The sequence below is a fragment of the Rhincodon typus genome, chromosome 2, assembly GCF_021869965.1.
Source record: "Rhincodon typus isolate 14 chromosome 2, sRhiTyp1.1, whole genome shotgun sequence".
Taxonomy (NCBI): domain Eukaryota; kingdom Metazoa; phylum Chordata; class Chondrichthyes; order Orectolobiformes; family Rhincodontidae; genus Rhincodon; species Rhincodon typus.
In genome coordinates, this window is record NC_063333.1 from 50,320,713 (window position 1) to 50,343,042 (window position 22,330).

At 40.2% G+C, this 22,330-nt stretch overlaps 1 protein-coding gene across 1 annotated transcript in view; it reads right to left on the reverse strand.

Moving 5' to 3' along the window:
• Positions 1-22,330, reverse strand: part of LOC109911901 (dynein axonemal heavy chain 5-like) — a 274,289-nt gene that overhangs the window by 7,918 nt on the left and 244,041 nt on the right. Inside the window, exons 46-47 of the mRNA XM_048607992.1 lie at positions 12,953-13,161; positions 5,459-5,680 (exon numbers count right to left, since the gene is read on the reverse strand). Coding sequence (XP_048463949.1) covers positions 5,459-5,680; positions 12,953-13,161 — 431 coding nt within the window. The remainder of the gene's footprint in view (positions 1-5,458; positions 5,681-12,952; positions 13,162-22,330) is intronic.

The window sequence follows — 22,330 nt, forward strand, 5'->3', positions numbered from 1 at the left end:
AGATGAGAAATGTTTTCTCTCACAGGATCATAAGTCTTTGAAAATTTCTTCCTCAAAAAGTGGTGGGAACAGAACCTGAATACTTTTATAGCAGACATAAGCAAGGAGGTGAAAGCTTGTCAGGGGTATGGGGACTATAGTGTAACAAAATCAGATATGATCTTACTGAATGGCCAATCAGGCCCAAAGGATCAAGGGGATTACTCTTGCTCCTAATTCGTATTTTCATAAGCAAAATTTTAAAGATTTTGCATTGTTAGATTGCTGCATATGGTTCCTGGAGGAAATTGTACCTGACAACAGACTTTAGTTATATCAGAAAAGTTTTCAAACATCATTAGATTAATGGTTAAAACATACTGGAGTTCCACCATAATATCCTACCTTGAAGAGAGCAGTACAGTATGCAGTACAGATTGTTAAACATACTGTTGCTAAACAAATACCACAGACAGACTGGAAAAAATGTCAGATGCCATTGAAGTATAAACTGGAAAATATTTATTGCAATATACCTCATACTACCACTGACAACTCCAGCTGAATTGTTTTTCAGAAAACAGCCTAGAATGGGGTTTTCATTGCTAAAAGTCACTTTTACTACTGTCAATAGATGAAAAACAATCTACACAAAAACAGAGTCTCAATTATGGGTTACAATGAGAGAAGTTGACGCTGCAGGTTAAGATAGAAGAACACATTAGGCTGAAGTGGCTATCAGGGAGAGTTTTGAAGTGTGCTGTCGTCACACATATTCAGTTAAGATGTTGGTAAGATTGGTAATGAAAATGTTGGGATGAGTCAAATGGTTCTGACATATTGGATAGTTAGGGTAGAGTACCATTAGTTATTCCAACACAAATTGTGAATGAAACTGATTCAGTTTTGAGTCAGATTCAGAAAGTCGTGTCTGGTAAACGGTAAAATCGGTCCCTGTTAGAGAAAACGTCTCCTCAGTCTCATATCAGAACAGGTCAGATTCCTTCCTCAGGAGTTGAAAGTTTGAGTCAAGAAAGAAGGCATCTCTTAGCAATTGAAAATCCATGGTTAATAAATGAAAACAAGCCGTACATTTAGGGTGGCACAGTGGCTCAGTGGTTAGCAGCAGCATCAGCGATCTGGGTTCAATTCCACTCTCAGGCCATTTCTCCATCTGTGTGGAGTTTGTACATTCTCGCCATGTCTCTGTGGGTTTTCTTCAGGTGCTCCAGTTTCCTCCCATAGTCTAAGGATGTGGATTGGCTGTGCTAAATAGTATGCAGGGAAGTGCAGACTAGGTGGATTAACAGCAGGATTATAGGGATAGGGTGGGCTGCTCATCGAAGGGTCAGTGTGGCCTTGATGGGCTGAATAGCCTGCTTCCACACTGTAGGGATGCTATGATTCTATATAAGTTGCATGAAATTTTAACCATTAAATAGCGCATTCATTAAGGAGGTAGGAGTGTAATAGCACCTTCTTTTGGCCACTGTACACTAATGTTAATATCAGAATAAATGAGTTTAATTTGGTGTTGATTTTCTATGTGTTGCACACTGTTTTAGTCTGTCCTGCAAAATATAACATGTTTGATGCAGATTTATTAATTGTTTATGTTTTCCACATGATCTGGATAATAACTGCTATAGGACTAGGACTATAATTGCTCCTACAGATTCACTCACACCAAACCGCCTATGTACAGGATCCCATTCCTACGTCAGAATGACTTGGCTGAAGGCACATTTAATATTGGTTTTGTACCTCATTTAAAATGAGACTGGTGAGCTACAGACACATACTGAACCTCCTCAAAAGTTTACAAAGATGCTTTGAAATCTACGTCCCTGTGGTGTCATTTCTTTTATCACATAGTTGCTAAAGGAGATCATGAAACAAACTGGAGGAGAAATTGATAAATAATCAGGCAGGTTTGAGTGCTCAATTACAATGAGGCTGATTTTGTTTTAACCATTATTTTGAATGGTGGAAACTCATGGAGGTTCCTTTATCGTGGGACCAGGGGTATTATTGTATTTCTCTTTTTTTTTCTTCTTTCCCTACTCATTTGCTAACTGTTCTCAATATTCAGTCAAGCACAACATTATGGTATCTCCTGAACTTCTGTGGGATTATTCATCTCACCAAAACATGGTGATTTTTTGAGTTATTTGCAAATCCTGTATCCTTCCTTCTCTCCTCCTGTTGAAACTTACGTTTAAAAAACTACTGACAATTCATCAGCATTTCATTATTTTTGCTTGAGAGATGTCAATGGTCCTTGAAAGATCTGTCGCAACTTTGGAGCAATCCATGTGTAGTCATGAGAAACATTTTAACTGGAAGCATGTGCAGCACTGTTGGAGTTTCAGCCCAGAATTTTGAGGTTGTTTCAATCGAGGCTTTGAGTTGAATCTACAACAATGTAGGATTGGGTTGCTTAAGGCTCTAATACATGTCTACACCAATCTTTTCTGTCTAGAGGTCTATTAGAATCATAAAATCATAAAATCCCTAATCCTCAAACAAATCAGTGTGCATAATTCAGGAATACTTCATACAGCTTGAATAGATACGAATAAAGATGTCATTGTTAAGATGTCTAGGTCACTTTCCAAGTTGGAAGTCAATTGGACTAAAGATTAATGACTTGAACTAAACATCGGAACTTTAACCATATGCAGTTTCCTTCAGGCCCAAGTCAAGCCAGAGATCTGTACCTAACCTGGAGGCTAAGCTGATTTGAAGGACACAGAGCAAGATCGGATTGATTTTGGTCCTTTGTCCTTGTTATAATATTTATGACAACCTGCCAGTATGTAACAGTCATTGAAAAACAGCTTATGGATCTAGAGGTAGGAAATTAAGAAGAATGAAAATAAAAAACATTCTATAGCAAAAGTAACGTCGCCAGCAGCTTGTTTTTGACAGGAGCTCCAGGATGGATTAAATTGCAGTCTGAGTATTTACATAGTCTCTCCTCAATGTGCAGTAGATGGTGTAAAGTTGGTTAAATAACTGAATCCCTCTCCACACACATGGCAGAGGAGAGACTTTTCCCCAGTACTCTGTTAGTGTCTCAGCTATACAGCTGCAAGACTGAATCAGTCCAAAAGTCAGGAGTAGGAGGAGCTCGGCAATAAGTTGCTGCTTCTATCAGTCATGTACTATCTGTTTTTGTAATAACAAATGAGCCGGTATTGGCATTAAAATGATTTTCACATGACACCCAAAGGACAGAATGTTCAGTCCAGTCTAGGGCTCTTTCACAATGTGATGTCTTAATTGCTGTCAATAACCTCACTAATAATTTAAAAATTCAAGTCCACCTAATGTTTCAAATATTTTAAAGGGTATAGATATTTGTATGAAAGGGATACAGACTGCTTTTCTGTTACTGTATGTTAATTTGTTAGAAAGGGCTGGTGGCAATAAACTTCCTTAAATTGAAATCGGTAGAGGTGAAATACTATGCACAAAAATATGACTTTCTTGCTGTCTGACAATACTATTGTCCTTCATTTAAAATATAAATGTATTCATTTAAGTATATAAATGGGCCAAATGAAGAGAACTGCTTAGCTACACAAGACTGTTTGCAGTTTGAATAGAATCATAATTCCCTTAACCTGCAAACTATGTCTATTATGCTTTTCAACAACAAAAATGGAGGTAGTCTCATCAATGATCATTTCTGCAGATGAAATTAGGCAGTACAGGTAATGAAAAGTTGGGAAATGGCCACCTTTCACAGTTATCCACTCTGCCTCTTGTAAGTGAGCTGTTACCTGCATGGATTACCCTTTAGAGGGCTGAATTCCAGCCTCTTGAGATAGGCTAGGGGGCTGTAGAACCCTTAAAATGCTGAGGAAAAGCAGGGGTTAGAGTGCCCATCACCTCCCTACCAACATAACATTTCACCAATGGAAGGAACGATGGAAACAAATTGAACAACTTTCAAGACTAACTAAGCATCATCTGCTGTCTTTTTACCACAGGGTGGGTCATTTGCCATATAATGAGTTGCTAGGTGAATTCTGGTAGCCTCCCATGCTGACATATGTGTGTGGGGTGTTAAGGACACCTTAAATGGACACTCTGTGGCCCTTGATGGGGACACCAGTGGTCATGGCTGCCCTTCGGGCAATAGACATTTCCACCATCACTAACCAACTCACCTTTTCACCAGGCACTACCTGATTATCCCGAGTGATCTTGAACTCCGCTTAAATCATTGTAAGGTCAACATCCGTCCTTGTGTCCTTTTAGCTAGGTGAAGTGCCAGCCATGATCATCACACCCAAAGGAGCTGATGGGATTGTTGAGCTGTTGGCAGCTCTTGGAATTAGGTTCTTGTCCCTAACTAGGACATAGTCCACAAAGGCAACTTACTACTTGCTAAATAAATCATTAACTGTGGCCAAAATTCCCAGAAAAGCCGAATCAAGGCTGTGTCAGCTTTTGGGTCTATAGTCAAACCCTGCCACGATGACTAAATTCCAGAGCCTGTGTGAGAGATTCATTGATAAGCAACCTGCCTGCAAATAAAAGGCATTCAGAGTCTGATGTACTTCAAACTCTTGCAAAATCCTGCTAAGAATGACTAACCCCATTCACATCTTTGAAGATAAATAGCATTCAAACAGTAACTATTAAAGGTACATGGGAGACAATGTTTGTCAATGCCTTTAGCTTCAAGTGTGAGATGGACAACTGATGATGTGCTTCATACTGTTTCCAAGTTTCTCTCCTTGGCTGAATTTTGCCTGCTTTTAGGAACGCTTCTTGCAGTTTATAGTTTATATCTGGATCAGATCAATACTTATTACTAGACAAACAGCGATACACGGTATTTTCCAATTTCCAGACTTGCTGACCATTAAATAAAATTATAAAACTGCACCAGAACAGGAAGAGAATTAAAGAAGAGGTTTATAAAGTGGCTCCTTCAATATTAAATTACAGCCCACCTCGGGGAATGCCAAAGTACCTAACTATAATTTACATTTGACAAGATAATGTGAAGCTAATGCTAAAGGTTGCTTTGAAAGCACCCCAGTGGTGGGATGTAACAATTTTAGGAGTACAAGATGAAAAAAGAAAATTGCTGGCACTTAATCTGGCACAAGAGAGACTCTCCTGAAAAACATGGCAATAAACTAAACCCAATTTATTGTCCTGTAAAGGCTCAGCATTTTTAACCCCAGTGCTGCCCAGTGGTGGTTTATGTTTTATGCATTCTACATCCTAATCTTGTACTGTTTCAAGCCGCTTCCTGAATGGTAAGAATATGTTGCCTTGCTGTTGGGTGTCATGGTAGCCTATTAGGATTGCGGTGGCTCCACTGTTCCTGTGCTAAGTCTTGATATGACCCTGCTACTGCTTGTAAAATGACCACCAACCCAATTATTGCAGATTAAAATTGCTACAATGAGCATCTATAAATCCAAATATTTCATTTCTTTATATCATATGTTACCTTTGGAGGTGATTCCATCAGCCTTGTATTCCTTCTGTCCCAGCCTCCTCCTTCCAAGAACAGGCCATAAACATAAACACCACCAACATCTGCAGGAGGGAATGAATTAACATCTTCTTTCATCATCTTGGTCACTTCGTTATAAAGGATGACACTGTCCAGTGCCCAGCCCTTGCTCAGATTCATACGTGTGGTTTCCTGTCGCATCGCAGTCAAAAAGCCCTGAGGAAAGAAATATCCTTATCTTAATCAATAGATCAATTTTTGCAGAATCAATGTATGCAGAAGTCAATCCCCTATGAGGTAACGTCGTAGATCAATTGAAAATTCACTAATGTTTCAAAATCAAAAGCTGCAAAATTCATCACCCTTAAACAAATGTGCAGAGATCACAATATGTGATTAACCCAGCACCTCATTCCCAATGTAGGCAGCAAGCAGGCATCACAAAAACAGATGATATAGCCTTTATCACATTGCTGCTTTTGTGAGCTTGCTGTGCATAAACTGGCTGCTGGGATTCCTATGGACAATAGTTAATGTACTTCAAAGTACTTAATTGGCTGTAAGGTGTTTTGGGATGTTCTTTAATCATGAATGATGCTATACAAACAAGTCTTGCTTTTCCTTCTTAATGGTCAACTCCTGTTCCTATATTCTTACATTGCTAATAGGACAAGAGAAAATACTGTGATGTCTTTGTGTTTGACAGTGACAAGAACACAAGAAACAGGAGCAGGAGTAAATCATATAGATTGTTGAGCCTACTCTGCCATTCTATATGATCAGGATGGTCTTCAGTAAATTCCTTACCCACTGCCCCAAATATTACAATTTCCTGAGACATCAAAATCTATCTTTTCCAACTTTAGATATATTCTGTGATGCAGACTCCATAACCTTCTGGGCTAGAGAATTCCAAAGATTCACAACGCTTTGAGTGAATTAATTTCTCCTCATCTCAATCCTAAATTATCCATTCCTTTTGTTCTAGGACTTTGTGTTTTAGATTCATGACCAGCAGAAACAAGCTTAGTGTCCAGCCTATCAAGGCCCCTGAGAATCTTGTATACTTTAATTAGATTGCCTCTGATTCTTCTAAACACCAGAGAATATAGACCCAGTTTGCTCAGCTTCTCTTTATGGGATAACTGTTCATCCCAGGAATCAGTTTAGTGAATGACCATTGTATTGTCTCCAATATAAATATATCTTTTCTTAAATAGAAAGATCAAAACTGCACACAGTACTCCAGATGTGGTCTCACCAAAACCTTGCACAATTTGAGGAAGGCTTCTCTATTCCAGTATTCCAATCTCCTTGCAATAAAGGCAACACGTCATTTGCCTTCCTACCTGATTGCAGTATCTCATGCTAACTTTTTGCAGATGTTGAAACAACCAAGTGTCTTTAAACAGCAATACCTACAAGTTTCACACCATTTAAGAGCTATCCTGCTTTTCTATTCTCATAAACAAACTGAATAATTTCACGATTCGCTACATTACAATCCATCTCCTATTCTGCAGCCCACTCACTTAAGCTGCCCATTTCTCTTTGCAGCCTCTTTGTATAGGCCCCACAGTTTACCTTTCAATCTAGCAAATGTGGATGTATTACTAAAAACCGAAAGAACTGCAGATGCTGTCAATCAGAAACAAAAACAGAAGTTGTTGGAAATCTCAGCTGGTCAGGCAGCATCCGTGAAGAGAAATCAGAGCTAATGTTTCGGCTCCGGTGACCCTTCCTCAGATCCCTGAACCAGCGCGATGCAATGCTGTTGGAGAGAGAGATTGAGGGTGTGCATGTGACGCCACATGGGACTGAATGTGGATCTCAGGATGCGGCAAGAGCAGCTGTCTATGAAATGTTGAACATCACAGAGATGCCTGTGATCCTGGGTGGATTCAAAGCACAAGAGATGAAATTCAGTTGGAATCCACGTGGGGTGAGTCTGAGCCAGAGGCAGTCACTGAGGAATGTGATATGGCTGTGGAAATGAGCTTTAGCAATTACCTGGTCAAACACCAGGACTGACTGTGAAATTAATGTCTGTGGACAAGAAAAAAAATTGGAACGGAAATCCCATTGGAGAGAGGAGCAGAACTTCTTCAAGGTGGTCATGGCTAGAAGAGATGTGGCAGTGAGTTAAATACTAAATAAAAACCAAAAGAACTGCACATGCTGCAAATCAGAAACAAAAACAGCAGTTGCTGGAAAAGCTTAGCACGTCTGGCAGCATCTGTGAAGAGAAATCAGAGTTAACGTTTTAACAGTGTTCTAAGGAAGGGTCACTGGACCCAAAATGTTAACTTTGATTTCTCTTCACAGATGTTCCCATACCTGCTGAGCTTTTCCAACAACTTCTGTTTTTGGTTGTGGATGCATTACTCCCTGACTGTTCAACTCAGCCATTAATATAGCCTGTAAATAACTGAGGCCCCAGCACTAAACCCTGTGGCACTCCACTAACTGTTGCTTGCCAACTTAAAAATGCCCCATCTATGCCCACTCTCTGCTTCCTTACTATTAATTAATCACCCATCTATGCAAATAACATGGTCCTCAACTCCATGAGTCCCTATCTTGCCTATTAATCTTTCGTACAGAACCCCATTGTATACTTTTGGAAATCTAGATCTACATCAACTGGTTTTTCCCTTTAATTCCCTTACTAATTACATCCTCAAAAATCTTCAATAAATTTGTCAAAAAGGATTTTCTTATAATACTTTGCTTTTCTAAGCTCATTGTTAAGGCTCCCGTAATAATAGATTCCACCATTTTCCCAAACATTTATAGTAGCCTAAGTGACCTGAGGCACCATTTTTACTCACTCCCTCCTTTCTGAAAAGTGGTGCAACACTTGACAACTTTCAATCTGACGGCACTGTTCCTGAGTCTAAGGAACTTTGATAAGATCATAACCAGCATATCCACCATCTTGTAATTCAGACTCTAGCTCAGCAACTCTGAGCCAAACTTGTGGAAATTGTCGCCACACTTACTGCAGTGCACCTCACACATTGTTACATGTTGTATCACCACCAGTGCTGCCATCTCTTACACAATTTATTTATTTAGTTACTGAATTAACACATAGTTTGTACATCCGGAATAATATAATAGGAATTTGCACTTTGTTAGCTTGAAGACAATGAAGGAGAACTTGCTGAGATGATAAAACAGGTAGAAGATGGAGTCACCTTCATCCTTATGCGCTAAACTGCCATGTGAACAAATTTGCTATGATACTCTATACAGATCTCAAACAAACACCATCTCCAACCGTTTGCCCCATTCACAAGTGATTATAGACTCTTTGATAATGGAACATAAATGAATTCAAATGCTTGTTGTTGTAAATGATTGTACACTTGATTGCAGTGTTTGTTGATGTCAGGCTTTATCTAGCTGAAGGAATGTAAATGTTGTAAATGGGTTTTTTTGAATTAGAGTATTTTTCTCTCAAAGTAGTGAAGTCTGCATAGATGTATTGGCTGAGCCTCAGTGCTCAAAGCACCAAGCGTGGACTGACCTTCTGCCCCCACCAATTGGAAAGTATGCTGGGCTCCAATCAGGTAATGAAGCACTTACAGGTGGTCTTCTCAGCCAATCACTGGCCTGGATGCTGATGTCCCATCTTGCAAAAAACTGCCAGATGTTTGGGTTCCAGAGATTGTTGCTGGAGGCCGAGCCTTCAACGGAACCAATGGTGAGACAATAGGCTGCTTTCTTCCAAGTCTTGTGCGGTGGGAATTGTGGGAGAGGTGGGGAGCAGGATGGTTAAAACCAGTAAAACTGGCAAATGAGACATATAGGTCCAATTCAAAGAACAAAGAACAAAGAAAATTACAGTACAGGAACAGGCCCTTCAGCCCTCCAAGCCTGCACCGACATGCTGCCTGTCGCAACTAAAACCCCCTACCCTTCCGCGGACCGTATCCCTCGATTCCCATCCTATTCATATATTTGTCAAGACGCCCTTTAAAACTTACTATAGTATCTGCTTCCTCAACCTCCCCCAGCAGCGAGTTCCAGGCACCCACCACCCTCTGTGTAAAAAACTTGCCTCGTACATCACCTTTAAACCTTGCCCCTCGCACCTTAAACCCATGTCGCCTCGTGACTGACTCTTCCACCGTGGGAAAAAGCTTCTGACTGTCCAGTCTGTCCATGCCCTTCATAATCTTGTAGACCTCTATCAGGTCACCCCTCAACCTCCATCGTTCCAGTGAGAACAACCCAAGTCTTCGCATAGCAAATATCCTCCATACCAGGCAACATCCTGGCAAATCTTTTCTGTACCCTTTCCAAAGCCACCACATCCTTCTGGTAGTGTGGCAACCAGAATTGAACACAATATTGCAAATGTAGCCAAACTTTGACTTATGTACTTAACGTGGAGGAACTGTACATCCAACTATTACTGTTACCAACTTCCAGAGAGAAAAGCACAGATGTGACTTTAAGCATCCACCCACTACCCTCAAACTGTGAGAAATGGGCATCACTGACTAGGTCAGCCTGTTTTGCCCAGCTCTAATTGTCTTTGAAAATTTGGTGGTCAATTGTCTTCTAGCGCCACTGCAGTCTGTGGGATGTAGGGACTGCCAGTGCTATTAGGAATTAAGTTCCAGAATTTTAACCCAGTAACACTGAAGGAATGGCAATAAAGTTCCAAAACTATCGATATGTTGATCAGCATGCATCAGGAATACATATGAGATGAAAGGTGAGGGCTGGAGCAATGTTTCATGGTTTATTATCCAGATTTAGATTGTGGAGACAGTGTAAAATCATCAAGGCAGGCCTACTATCAGTCCTCCTCCACACTCGACAGCTTCCTCACTTCTTCCAGCGCTGTCTGCCCCAATTTCCAATCCAACCGATCGAACCTCTCCACATCCAATGAAAAAAAATCATTCATTATTCATTATTCATTCTTAGGGTATGGGAGTTGCTGGCTAGGCCAGCATTTATTGCCCGTCCCTAATTGTCTTTGAGAAGATGGTGGTGAGCCGCCTCCTTGAACTGCTGCAATTCATTTCATGCAGGTACACCCACAATGCCCTTAGAGAGAGAATTCCATGCTTTTGACCAAATGACAGTGAAGGAAGGGTGACATATTTCCAAGCCAGGATGGTGAGTGGCTTGGAGGGGAACTTGCAGGAGTGGTGTTCCTACGTAACTGCTACCTCTGTTCTTCTAGATGGAAGTGATCATGGGTTTGGAAGCTGTTGTCTAAAGACCCTGCCTAAGATGCATCTGGGCAGCCATTTTTAAAGGTCAGATTCAAGAACCAGGCATTCTCCCAACTCTGGGCAGACAAATTGGGAGGGAAAATCCAGGCCAAATGTAGACAGTCCAGGTTTAAATTCAGGTCAGTGGCAAGTCTACATTGTTGTGACAGTAGAGAATAATTTAAGTACAAAATGGGCTGATAGGGATGCCCATGACTGAGCAGAACAAAATGGCAGACAGCTGCCCACAGCTAATGCAGCAAAACATGGTTGACAGTAGTTAGAGAGCTTGGAAAAAGTATTTGCTTAATGAGGTCTTCACAAGTAGAACAATAGTAGCTCCGTGGACTCAAGTCTGAACAGAGATAGAATGTGCAGCTGCAGTTATTTGCGCATGAAACATAGATAAGAACATTTCACAATAATTAGTGCTCTTGAATTACTTAATCAATCTGTACAATGCTAAAAATAGGTTTTAGTTAAGATTCTTCAGATAATCATAGTTATAGATTCTGAAGTATTATAGATTCACCGATCACTAAAAGCGTTAAGAGAAAAAGTTCAAATAAAAATTATAAGAGCAAACTAGTCTCAGACAGTGAAAGCTGCTCCATATCATTACAGGAAGAAATGAACAGACATTGGAAGGTGGGTTGAATGAACACATTATAAGACACCCAACGATAAAGATGGGGGTGTCTAGCAAATACGGTAAACACAACTTGCTAGCTAAAGAATTCTAACATTAGGTGTAACCACATAACTTTGTGGAACTGATATAACTTTTAGCAAAAATCAATATTCTTCTGTACTTCCTGTAATGGGGTTAATAAGGAATTTAAAAAGTTCTGAAGTGATAGACAAGTATCTAAGTAATTGGCAGTTAACATGGTGCAGCTGGCAAGTATCTGGGCAGGAATGTATTTGAATACATTATCCATTGTTGACAAGCCTCAAGAAGGGAGATAAGAGAGTCTGGGGAACATCATGAAATAAACTGAAATTGCTGAGTGCAGCAGTAGTTCCTTTGGGTTAAAGACTATCAACAGTTAAATTGTGTCAAGTAAATTGCTGAGGCAAGCATGCACAGTACAAGATGCTGTAGCAGAGATCCAATTACAAAGGGATAACTCAGCACTGCTGACCAATAGTAAACAAAGGGGAGGCGTGTACGCTCTAAGTTTAAACTGTATAAGTTAAGACATTCCAAAATGTTTTGTCTGCCTTGTGCTCTGGAGAAATGAATCTGTACTGAAAATAGAGCTGCAATAATGGTTACCTGAAACCTACCACCGGTCTCGGACTCTCATTGAAAACGATGAGCCTTAAGAGGACAGTGAGGAGGGAATTGATGGGAGACTTTGATGTTCTTGATTGTGGAATCGATGAAGGCAGTAACCTAAATAATTCTAAGAATGATCAATCTGAAAGCAAAGGTCTACAAGAGACTGAGAAGCATACACAAAGGGAGAACAATAAAATAGAACAATACTTGGAAAACAAATTCAGAAGCTGCTGGAAAAGCTCAGCAGGTCTGGCAGCATCTGTGAAGAAAAAGTCAGAGTTAACGTTTCGGGTCTGGTGACCCTTGCTCAGAACTCTTCTGAGGAACCAGTTCTGAGGAAGAGTTACCAGACCCGAAACATTAACTCTGATGTTTTCTTCACAGATGCTGCCAGACCTGCTGACCTTTTCCAGTAACTTCTGTTTTTTTGTTCTGGATTTACAGCATCCACAGTTCTTTCGGTTTTCATTTGGAAAATAAATTATTGTAGTACAGTTTGTTGACAACAATCAAAATTGATGTCTAGATACTTCTAACATTTACAAAACTATAAAAAATGATTTTCATTTTCTCACCATCAGAAAATATAAAATTTCAGAACAGGTTAACAGTTTAAAAATATATATTTCAATTACTTCCAGAAAATCCTGAAGTGTTTTACTAATTCAACACAGCCTTGTTAATAGTAATGCAAAATAAATGAAGATATCTTAACATTCCTAAAACAGTAAAATTAAGGCAATTATGTGATTTAATGACTATTAATAAACACAGTCATGAGTTTAAGTGCTATCACTGAAGGAAAGACCAGCAAAACTTGCAAATAGTACATAATAATCTGATTGGTCTTGCATACCTCAGAAAGAAGCTCCAGTATGACCAGTATGTTCATTTCCAAGTGTTACTTTTTAAACTAACTTTTACCTCCAAGACTCTTTTACATATTTTTCAGAATATCCTTCTAACCTGAGGATTAAAGAATCCTGTCATCCAGAACTGGTTTGGTCTTCCATCAAAAATCCAGGTTTGGAATTGTTGGTTTCTTTCAAGCAGTTCTGTAAACCAGAATCCAAGAGTAGCAGACTCCCAGGAAATTTTGAACCAGATCTTTGGAATCCGAGCATCGTACATGTTATCAAGAGCATCCCTCAGGTCCTCTGACATTATAATTGTTCCTAAATAAAAGAACAAAAGCAATTAGTCCGGGAAAACACAGTAATGAGATGCTGATGCAATTGTTCAGTCACTGTGTTTTGGAAAAATTATTTTCACCGAAGCCAATTTTTCAAGGAGTATTTTTTCTGTTTTGTTAATCATCTTCATCTATAATCCACCACAACTGATGGTAACCTCCGTGCAGCAAGCCAACCATATAAGGTTCATTGATGGAAAATATTCTGCCCACCGGCTGCAAGCATATTTGAAGAATCTCATTGTTGTGTGCATTTAACATCTTATCATTTATTTACTGGATTGGTAACATTTCATTAATAGAAACTATGGAGAGAGGAAATAAACCAGTCTAAATCCATGCCAATTTAAATGTATTCTTTATTTCAGCCCATTTCAACTTCCATTTTAGATTTACTCACGGGATATGGGCCTCACAGCCTGGTCCAGCAATTACTGCTCATCCCTAATTGCCCTTGAGAAGATGGTGAGGAACTGCCTTCTTGAACTGCTGCAGTCCACATGCTATGGGAGACCCACAAAGTCATTATGGGAAATTCCAGAATTTTGACCCAGCAACACAGAAATAACAGCAATATGTTTCCAAGTTAGGATGCTGAGTGGTTTGCAGAGGTATCTAGAGTTTGTGGTGCTCCCATTGATCTGCTGCCCTTGTCCTTGTAGATGTGAGTGGTTGTGGGTTTGAAAGGTGCTGTCTTAGCAGCTTTGGTGAATTTCTGCAGTGCACCTTGTAGATAGGACACCACTGCTGCTATTGGGTGTCAGTGGTTGAGAGAATGGATGCTTGTGGATGTGATGCCAATCAAGTGGGCTGTTTTGTTCTGGATGGTGTCAGGCTTCTTGAGTGTTGTTGAAGCTGCACCAATGCAGGGAATTGGGGAGTATTCCATCACACTCCTGACTTGTGCCTTATAGATGGTGGATAGATTTTGGGGAATCAGGAGGTGAGTCACTTACTGCAGTATTGCTAGCCTCTGACCTATTCTTGTAGCCACTGTGTTTATGTTGCGAGTCCAGTTGAGTTTCTAGTCAATGGTAACCCTAAGGATGTTGATAGTGGGGAATTCAATGATGGTAATACCATTGAATGTCAAGAGGCGATGGTTAGATTGTCTCTTTTGGAAATGGTCATTGCCTGGCATTTGTGTGGCATAAATGTTACTTACCACTTGTCAACCTGGTCAAGCCTGGATTTGATTGATTGATTGATTGATTTACTGTTGTCACATGTACCAAGATACTGTGAAAAGTGTTGTTTTGCATGCTACACAGGCAGATTGTACTGTACAAAGTGTATCAGGGTAGCAGAACAGAGAGCAGAATACAGTGTTATAGCTGCAGAGAAGGTGCAGAAAGAGAGAGATCAGAATTAGTATTTGAGAGGTCTGTTCAAAAGTCTGATAACAGCAGGAAAGAAGCTGTTCTTGAATCTCTTTGTATGTGTGTTCTGCCCAACGGAAGAGGGTGGAAGAGAGTATGACTGGGATGGGAGGGGTCTTTGATAATGTTGATTGCCTACCTGAGGCAGCGGGAAGTCAAGATGGAGTTAATGGATGGAAAATTGCATACCAAAAGACTTTGTACTCCGACACAACTGACCAAGAATGGACAACCACACTGGAACAAGCCATCAACATACAACAACAAAAGACCAGAACAAAGAAAAGAATAGCCCTACAAGAAAAACTGTCCAAAATCACCGACATCAATGGCATGGAGAACACAGAAACATGGATCAAGAACATCTCAGACCAACCAATTACAGACACTAAGAAGACCGTCCTAGTACGAGGACTGAATTATAACTGGAGAGACACCAAAAAAACTGACTTCCTGGCTGCACTGGAATCCACACCAAAGAGCTACAGACTGACAGAGGAAATACAACAGACCATCAGACAGACAATAGTCCCAATACTGAGCAGAAAAGGTAAGTGGAACACATTTAACACAGAAGAGAAGAAATCCCGAGAAAGGCTCAAGAAAGACAAAAACATTGTAATCTTACCAGTGGACAAAGGACCTATGACAGTAATCCTCGACAGAGCCCAAAAATCGAGAAAGCTAATGCACTACTAGCAGATACTGAAACCTACCAACAGATGGCGATAGAACCAGCACCACAGTTAGAGAAGTGGATTACAACAACCGTGAAGAAATTACACAACTCAGGAGATATCAGCAAGACAGACTACCAAAAATGAAACCAGAAGGATCCAACACACCCCGCTTCTATGGACTCCACAAGGTACACAAGCCAGGAGTCCCGCTCAGGCCCATTGTCTCATTACCAAGCATGCCAACATATAGACTAGCCAAAAAACTACAATGGAACTGAAATACTTAGTAGATAACATTACCCACTCTGTCCACTTCTCCTAAGAATTCCTCAACATCATCAAGGACACCAGAATAGAAGAGGACAAGATAATGATATCTTTCGATGTAACAGCACTATTTACATCCATAAACATTGACCTAGCTAAAGAGACAATTGCCGCACTGCTGGACGAATCAGGAAGGCAGGCACCCCATGACACCAACAGCATCAACAAGGACAGCACCCTGAAACTGCTGGATCTGTGCCTCAATACCCACTTCACCTTCAACGACCGTATATTCAAACAAATCAACAGAACACCAATGAGTCCCCAGTATCAGGGCTGATTGCAGAGGCAGTAATGCAAAGGTTAGAACAAACAGCGCTCCCCACTATACAACCCCAATTCTGGGTCTGCTATGTAGATGACACCTTTGTGATTATCAAGTGCACAAGACTAGAAGAACTCAACCAACACATTAACAACATCCTCATGGGAATAAAATTCACCAAAGAAGAAAACAATAACCAACTACCCTTCCTGGATGTAATGGTGGAACGTAAGAACAATGTGGAACTCCAGGCTAGTGTATTCAGAAAGACCACCCAACCAGACCAGATACTTAATTACACCAGCAACCACCCCAACACCCATAAACAGAGCTGCGGCAGGACATTATTCAAATGAGATAAAACACACAGCAGCAATCCAGAATTGCGCAAAGAAGAACAGAAGCACTTATACGGAATTTTTAAAAGGAATTGATACCCAAAAAGCACAATTCACCATTACCTCCTTGACAGACCACAACAAGACACAACATGGCCAGACACACTAGTCACCCTACCGTACATCACAGACATATCAGAGATGACCACAAGACTACTCAGACCCCTAGGTATCAGGGTAGCCCACAAACCAACAATCACCCTGCAACAGCTACCGACAAATGTAAATGACCCCATACCCACAACCAGCGAACCCAAAACATTAACAGTGATTTCTCTCCACAGATACTGCCAGACCTGCTAGCTTTTCCAGCAATTTCTGTTTTTGTTTCTGATTTACAGTATCGATGTCTCTTTCGGTTTTTATGAAGTTGAAGAGGGTACCTGATTGAGGTGTATAAGATCATGAAGGGAATGGGCAGGTTGGATAGGAAGTAGCTGTTCCCCTTTGTTGAAGGGTCAATAACAAGGGGGCATAATTTTAAGGTGAAGGGCAGGACTTGTGGAGGTATTTGAGGAATCTGGAACGTACTGCCTGGGAGGATAATTGAAGCAGGAAACCTCACAACCTTTAAAAAGTACGTGCATGAGCACTTAAATGCCATAACATTCAGGATTACAGGGCATAGCCTGGAAAGTGGAATTAATCTAAATAAATCACCACAGGATCAATGGCCTCAAGGGCCTTTGCTTCACTTTAAAACTCTATGAGTCAGGTCTTCCAATTTTGGAACTAACCCCCACATGAGAGTGAGGAGAACTCTGCAGGATAGACAGGGCTGTGTTTACCTTCATCATTTCCACTGCCTTAGTTGATGCCAGGTCTGTTTTCATTCTGTTTTTCCTTTTTAGCAGTTGATACAACTGAATAGCTTACCGGGCCGTTTCTGAGTGCAGTTAAGAGTCACATGGTCTGGAGTCACATGTAGGGCAGACCAAATAAAGACAGCAGTATTCCTTATTTAATTTTCTGACAATCAGTATCATTGGACTCTTAATTCAGTTTACCTTTCTAACATTTAATTCATATTCCATCATCTGCCATGGTGGGATTAAAACCCAGGTCCCTAGGACATTACCTAGACCTTTGGATTACTAGCCCATTGAAAATATCACAACGCCATCACCTCCCAGCTTCTGACTCTCATAAAGTTTCTCTTCTATAGCATAATGTGTTCATGAGTAAAACCAGTTGTGTAATATATGAAGCAAATGGGTTAGATCACATTTCTCCTGATTATTCATTTTGTTTTTTATCGTCATTAATTGCATCAAATATATTAGACATTGACCAAGAAATTATGACTGGCATCTGTAGCTTTTTCAAAATCAGTCTTAATGGTTTTATGCCAAATATCTGAAGCTGATAAAGCAATGTGAATTGTACTGACATTTTCATTTTAAGAATACAGCCTCTGCTAAATAGCAATTAGGATGTCTGGAAATTAACATGTTAAATATTTTATATGTTAGTTTTCCGCATCATGATTTTGAAGCCTTTTAGCTTAATCTCAGTGTGCTCATTCTAAGAATTTTGTTTTTAAATCCAGTTTGTTTCCCATTTGCTTTTAGCTGTAATATTAACTGTAATCATTCCAATATGGTGGACATGAAAGATGAAGCTCAGAGTACAAAACAGATTTTTAAGCATATTGTGGCAGAACAGTTTGTAAAATGTAGTTTCACATTTGATTTTATGGTGATGCTCTTGTTAGTATTCTCTTAAAAACTGCTTCAGTAAGTGTTTCAAGACAGTCTCAGTTGTAATATTTTAATCACATCCTTTTAAACAAGACAAACTTTTAAAAAGAATTAAATAATTTATACTGTTATTTCTAAATGCAACTTCACTCAAAGCCTGGACATATGTAAGCAATATTACATGAATATGAATATATGAACATGAATGTACATAAGATATGTTACAAAAGTGTTGTTTAAAGGATACACAACCTGAAGCTGTAAAATACTGTTATTTTTCTTCAAATTGATTATGGCACTCATAAATTGTTGGTAATGTGGAAAAATAACTAGTATTTCACTATCTTAAATATCATACTCTATCTACAAAACAGACAATAAGTATGTGATAGACCTGTATTAATTTGAATTATTTTGTTGTGCTTTTCAAAAGACTGGTGTTAGTTTACATATTTGCCTCATGGGTAGCAATCTGATGGAGCAGTGCTCCTGTCCATTAAATGACACATCCAATATCCTATCTGTTGAAATCACTATGAAGAATACCAAGTGGATTGTACAACCTGTCATCATTTTTTCCAATTATTACCCAGCTGCTGAAGATGAGAAACTACCTCTTTTAGTGTACAGTGGATTGAGAAGTAATTCTGAACTTACAATGATATAGTTCTTCAATGTTCTGAGCAACAATTGCACATGTTACAATGGTAAAGTTTCTGCTTTGGATGCAATAGCAACCTGGGCACAAATTGTACTCAAAACTGCACTAGTTTCCAAATTGTTTTTGTGGTTCAAGCTTCCACTGAAACTCAGTTGTATAGTTACAAATGGAAAATTGTCCTTGAGCTAGTACAATTGAGCACATTTAAGAAACGATTATCTATAAATTGTGTTCAATATCATGGGTGTTCTTGAAAGAATCATGAAAACTGCTCACACTGACAAAAGGATCAAGAATCACAAACATTAATTTAAGGTGATTGGTAGAAGAACTGAAGGCCACATGAGGAGAAATTCTTTTACAAAATGACTGGTTAGGTTTTGGAATACATGGCCTGGGCATTTATTGGAGGCTTTAAGGAACAGGATGATTTTCCGAAGAGTAAAGAATTGCAGGACTGCAGGGAAAAGGTGGGGTGTAAGGCAAGCTGAATTATGCTAATAGTGAGCCAGCAGCAACATGATGGGCAAAGTTGCTTCCTACTGTTCTGTAAGCCAACTCTAACTTTAATGTGGAGTAGTAGTAGACTGATGCAGTTTTATCAATACAACTAAAAAATAAGCAATTTTAGTAAAAATGTCTAATCCATCATCGATGAGTTACCTTGTTTTAAATAACTGAAAAGACATTTTAAAAATTACACAATAACATTTACAAGTTTCAGTGCACAGTATTCAGTAGATGAAGAAATTTGCTTATCTGGCAGGCTGGACTTTAGCAAGTTGACAAGAGACCCAACAAGGTGGCCCATGACATTATTGATAGAAAGAGCCACCAGAGAGATGTGGAGATGAAAACCCATCTTCATACTAAGGACACCTTCTATCATGTTATTTAGCACTACCATCATGTCAAATCTGATAGTGTCAGAATAGATCTAGCAGCTGAAAACTGAACAGCATTGCGGCTCTGTGAGTAGCAGAATTGCATTCTTCCACAACCTACAGCCTCATGGCCTGGCATATCAGTAACTCTACCATCATCATTAAATCAGGGGATCCATCCTTGTTCAATATTCAAATTATTTCCGGCAAGATGGTGGCAGGTTAAGTTGCTCCATTCGGAGTTCCACTCTACTCGCCAGTTCTCTTTCTCTTTCTTTCTTTCTTTGTCCTTACTTTTTTTTTCTCCCTTCATCTCTCTCCCTCTGTAGTAATTCTATCCCCACCCCACCACACCTTTTAACTACCTACCTAAGGAGCCGGGTCACAACCGGGAACTACATGGTGGGAGCTAAACACACGGGTTGTCTCCTGCAGTGATAGTGGATCAAGCGTGGACTGGAGTGACATTGGCGGAGCAAGAGTGGGCCAGCGAGAGCAGGCCGGTGAGGCAGCCGAGAGTGGGACTTTGGTGGAGGCATGGCGAAGGCTGGAAAGCCTGGAGCAGGACTGCAGCAGTGGAAAGGAAAGTTGGACTCTCTTAAGTTATTTCTTTTCTCTTATCTTATTCTCAGTTAATGTGAATGGCGCCATGTATGTACGGCGAAGGTGTACACTTTTCACTGTGTTTTTACATTCAATAAACATGACAACAGATGATTCAATTCAATTCAATGTAGGCGTGCAAGCCAGGAGCAACGCCAGGCATACATAAAATCAGATGCCAACCTGGTGGAAATACAACAGGACTAACCCCATGCAGAACAGCAGATGAAGCATGCTATTGACAGAGCAACATGATCCTATGATCAATGGATGAGATCAAAATTTTGCAGTCTTGCCACAGCCTGTCAGGAATGATGATGGACATTTAAATTAGAGGATAGAGCTCCCCATCCTGAATGATGGGGAGTTCAGACATCAGTGCAAAAGACAAGTTTGATGCATTTGCAACTATCTTCGGCCAGTAGTGCTAAATGAAAGTTTAATTTTGGCGTCATAAGTCTCAAGGATCACAATCTTCAACTAATTATAAACTATCCAAGTGATGTCAAGAAATGCCAGCACTTTGGATAGAGCCATGGCCACGGTTGTTGACAATATCAAAGCTGCAGTAATGAGGATTTGTGGTTGTAGACTTGCTTGCTGAGCCAGCGCGTTTGATTGCAGACGTTTCGTCACACTGCTAGGTAACATCATCAGTGTGCCTCCGGTGAAGTGTTGGTGTTCTGTCCTGCTTGTTATTTATATGCCTCGGTTTGCTGGGGTGGTTGGCATCACTTCTGGTTCTGTTTTTCAGTGGTTTGTCTATTGGATCCAGTTCAATGTGTTTGTTGATAAATGGAGCTGCATCAGGACATTGTTCAAATGATCCACAACGCACAGCAGCAAGCCAGAATTGCGCAAAGCAGAACAGGAGCACTTATATGGAGTTTTTAAAAGGAATTGATACCCAAAAAGCACAATCCGCCATTACCTACACGACAGACCACAACAAGAAGACACAACATGGTCAGACACACTAGTCACCCTACCGTACATCAGAGACATACCAGAGATGACCACAAGACTACTCAGAGCCCTAGGTATCAGGGTAGCCCACAAACCAACAACCACCCTACGACAGCTACTGACGAATGTAAAAGATCCCATACCCACAACCAATAAAACTAATGTAATATACAAAATACCATGTAAGAACTGTAAGAAACACTACACAGGCCAAACTGGAAGAAAACTGACAATAAGGATACACAACACCAACTAGCCACCAAGAGACAAGACCAATTCTTACTGGTCTCAATACACACGGACAAAAAAGGACACAAATTCGACTGGGACAACACACCCATAATAGCACAAGCCAAACAGAAACATGCCAGGGAATTGCTGGAGGCCTGGCATTCCAACCGGAACTCCATCAACAAACACATTGAACTGGACCCGATATGCCAACCACTAAAAACAGAACCGAAAGTAATGCTAACCACCCCAGCAAACCGAGGCATATAAATAACAAATGGGACAGAACACCACCGCTTCACCGGAGGCGTGCTGACGATGTTACCTAGCAGGGTGATGAAATGTCTGCAACCAAACACACCGGCTCAGCGAGCAAGTCTACAACCTAATCCACAACCCGAGCGACAAATCTTCTCAAAAACTTTAATTGAGGATTTGTGCTTTAGAACTAGTGTAACCATATTCTTCCAGCGCAGCGACAAGACCTACTTTTTTTATGTAGAAAATTATCCTTTCCACAAATAGTGAGGCAAATTCAATCCAGCCAATTATTACCACTTTAAAAAAGTGAAACAAAAAAAAGGCATAAGCATTAAACATTCACTTCCTCCTCCACTATCACATCGTGGCAGCAGTATGTACCATCTACAAGATGCACTGGAAGAACTTGAATTTTTTTTCCGTTATTCATTCATTGGATGAGGGCGTCGCTGGCTGGGCAGCATTAATTGCCCATCCCTAATTGCCCAGAGGGCAGTTAAGAGTCAACCACATTGCTGTGGGCCTGGAGTCACGTGTAGGCCAGACCAGGTAAGGATGGCAGTTTCCTTCCCTAAGGGACATTAGTGAACCAGATGGGTTTTTCCAACAATTGACAATGGATTCATGATCATCATCAGATTCTTAATTCCAGATATTTTATTGAATTCAAATTCCACCATCTGCTGTGGCGGGATTTGAACTTGGGTCCCCAAAACATTATCTGAGTCTCTGTATTAACAGTCCAGCAATAATACCACTAGGCTGTTGGGCTCCTTTGATAGTGATTTCCACATCTA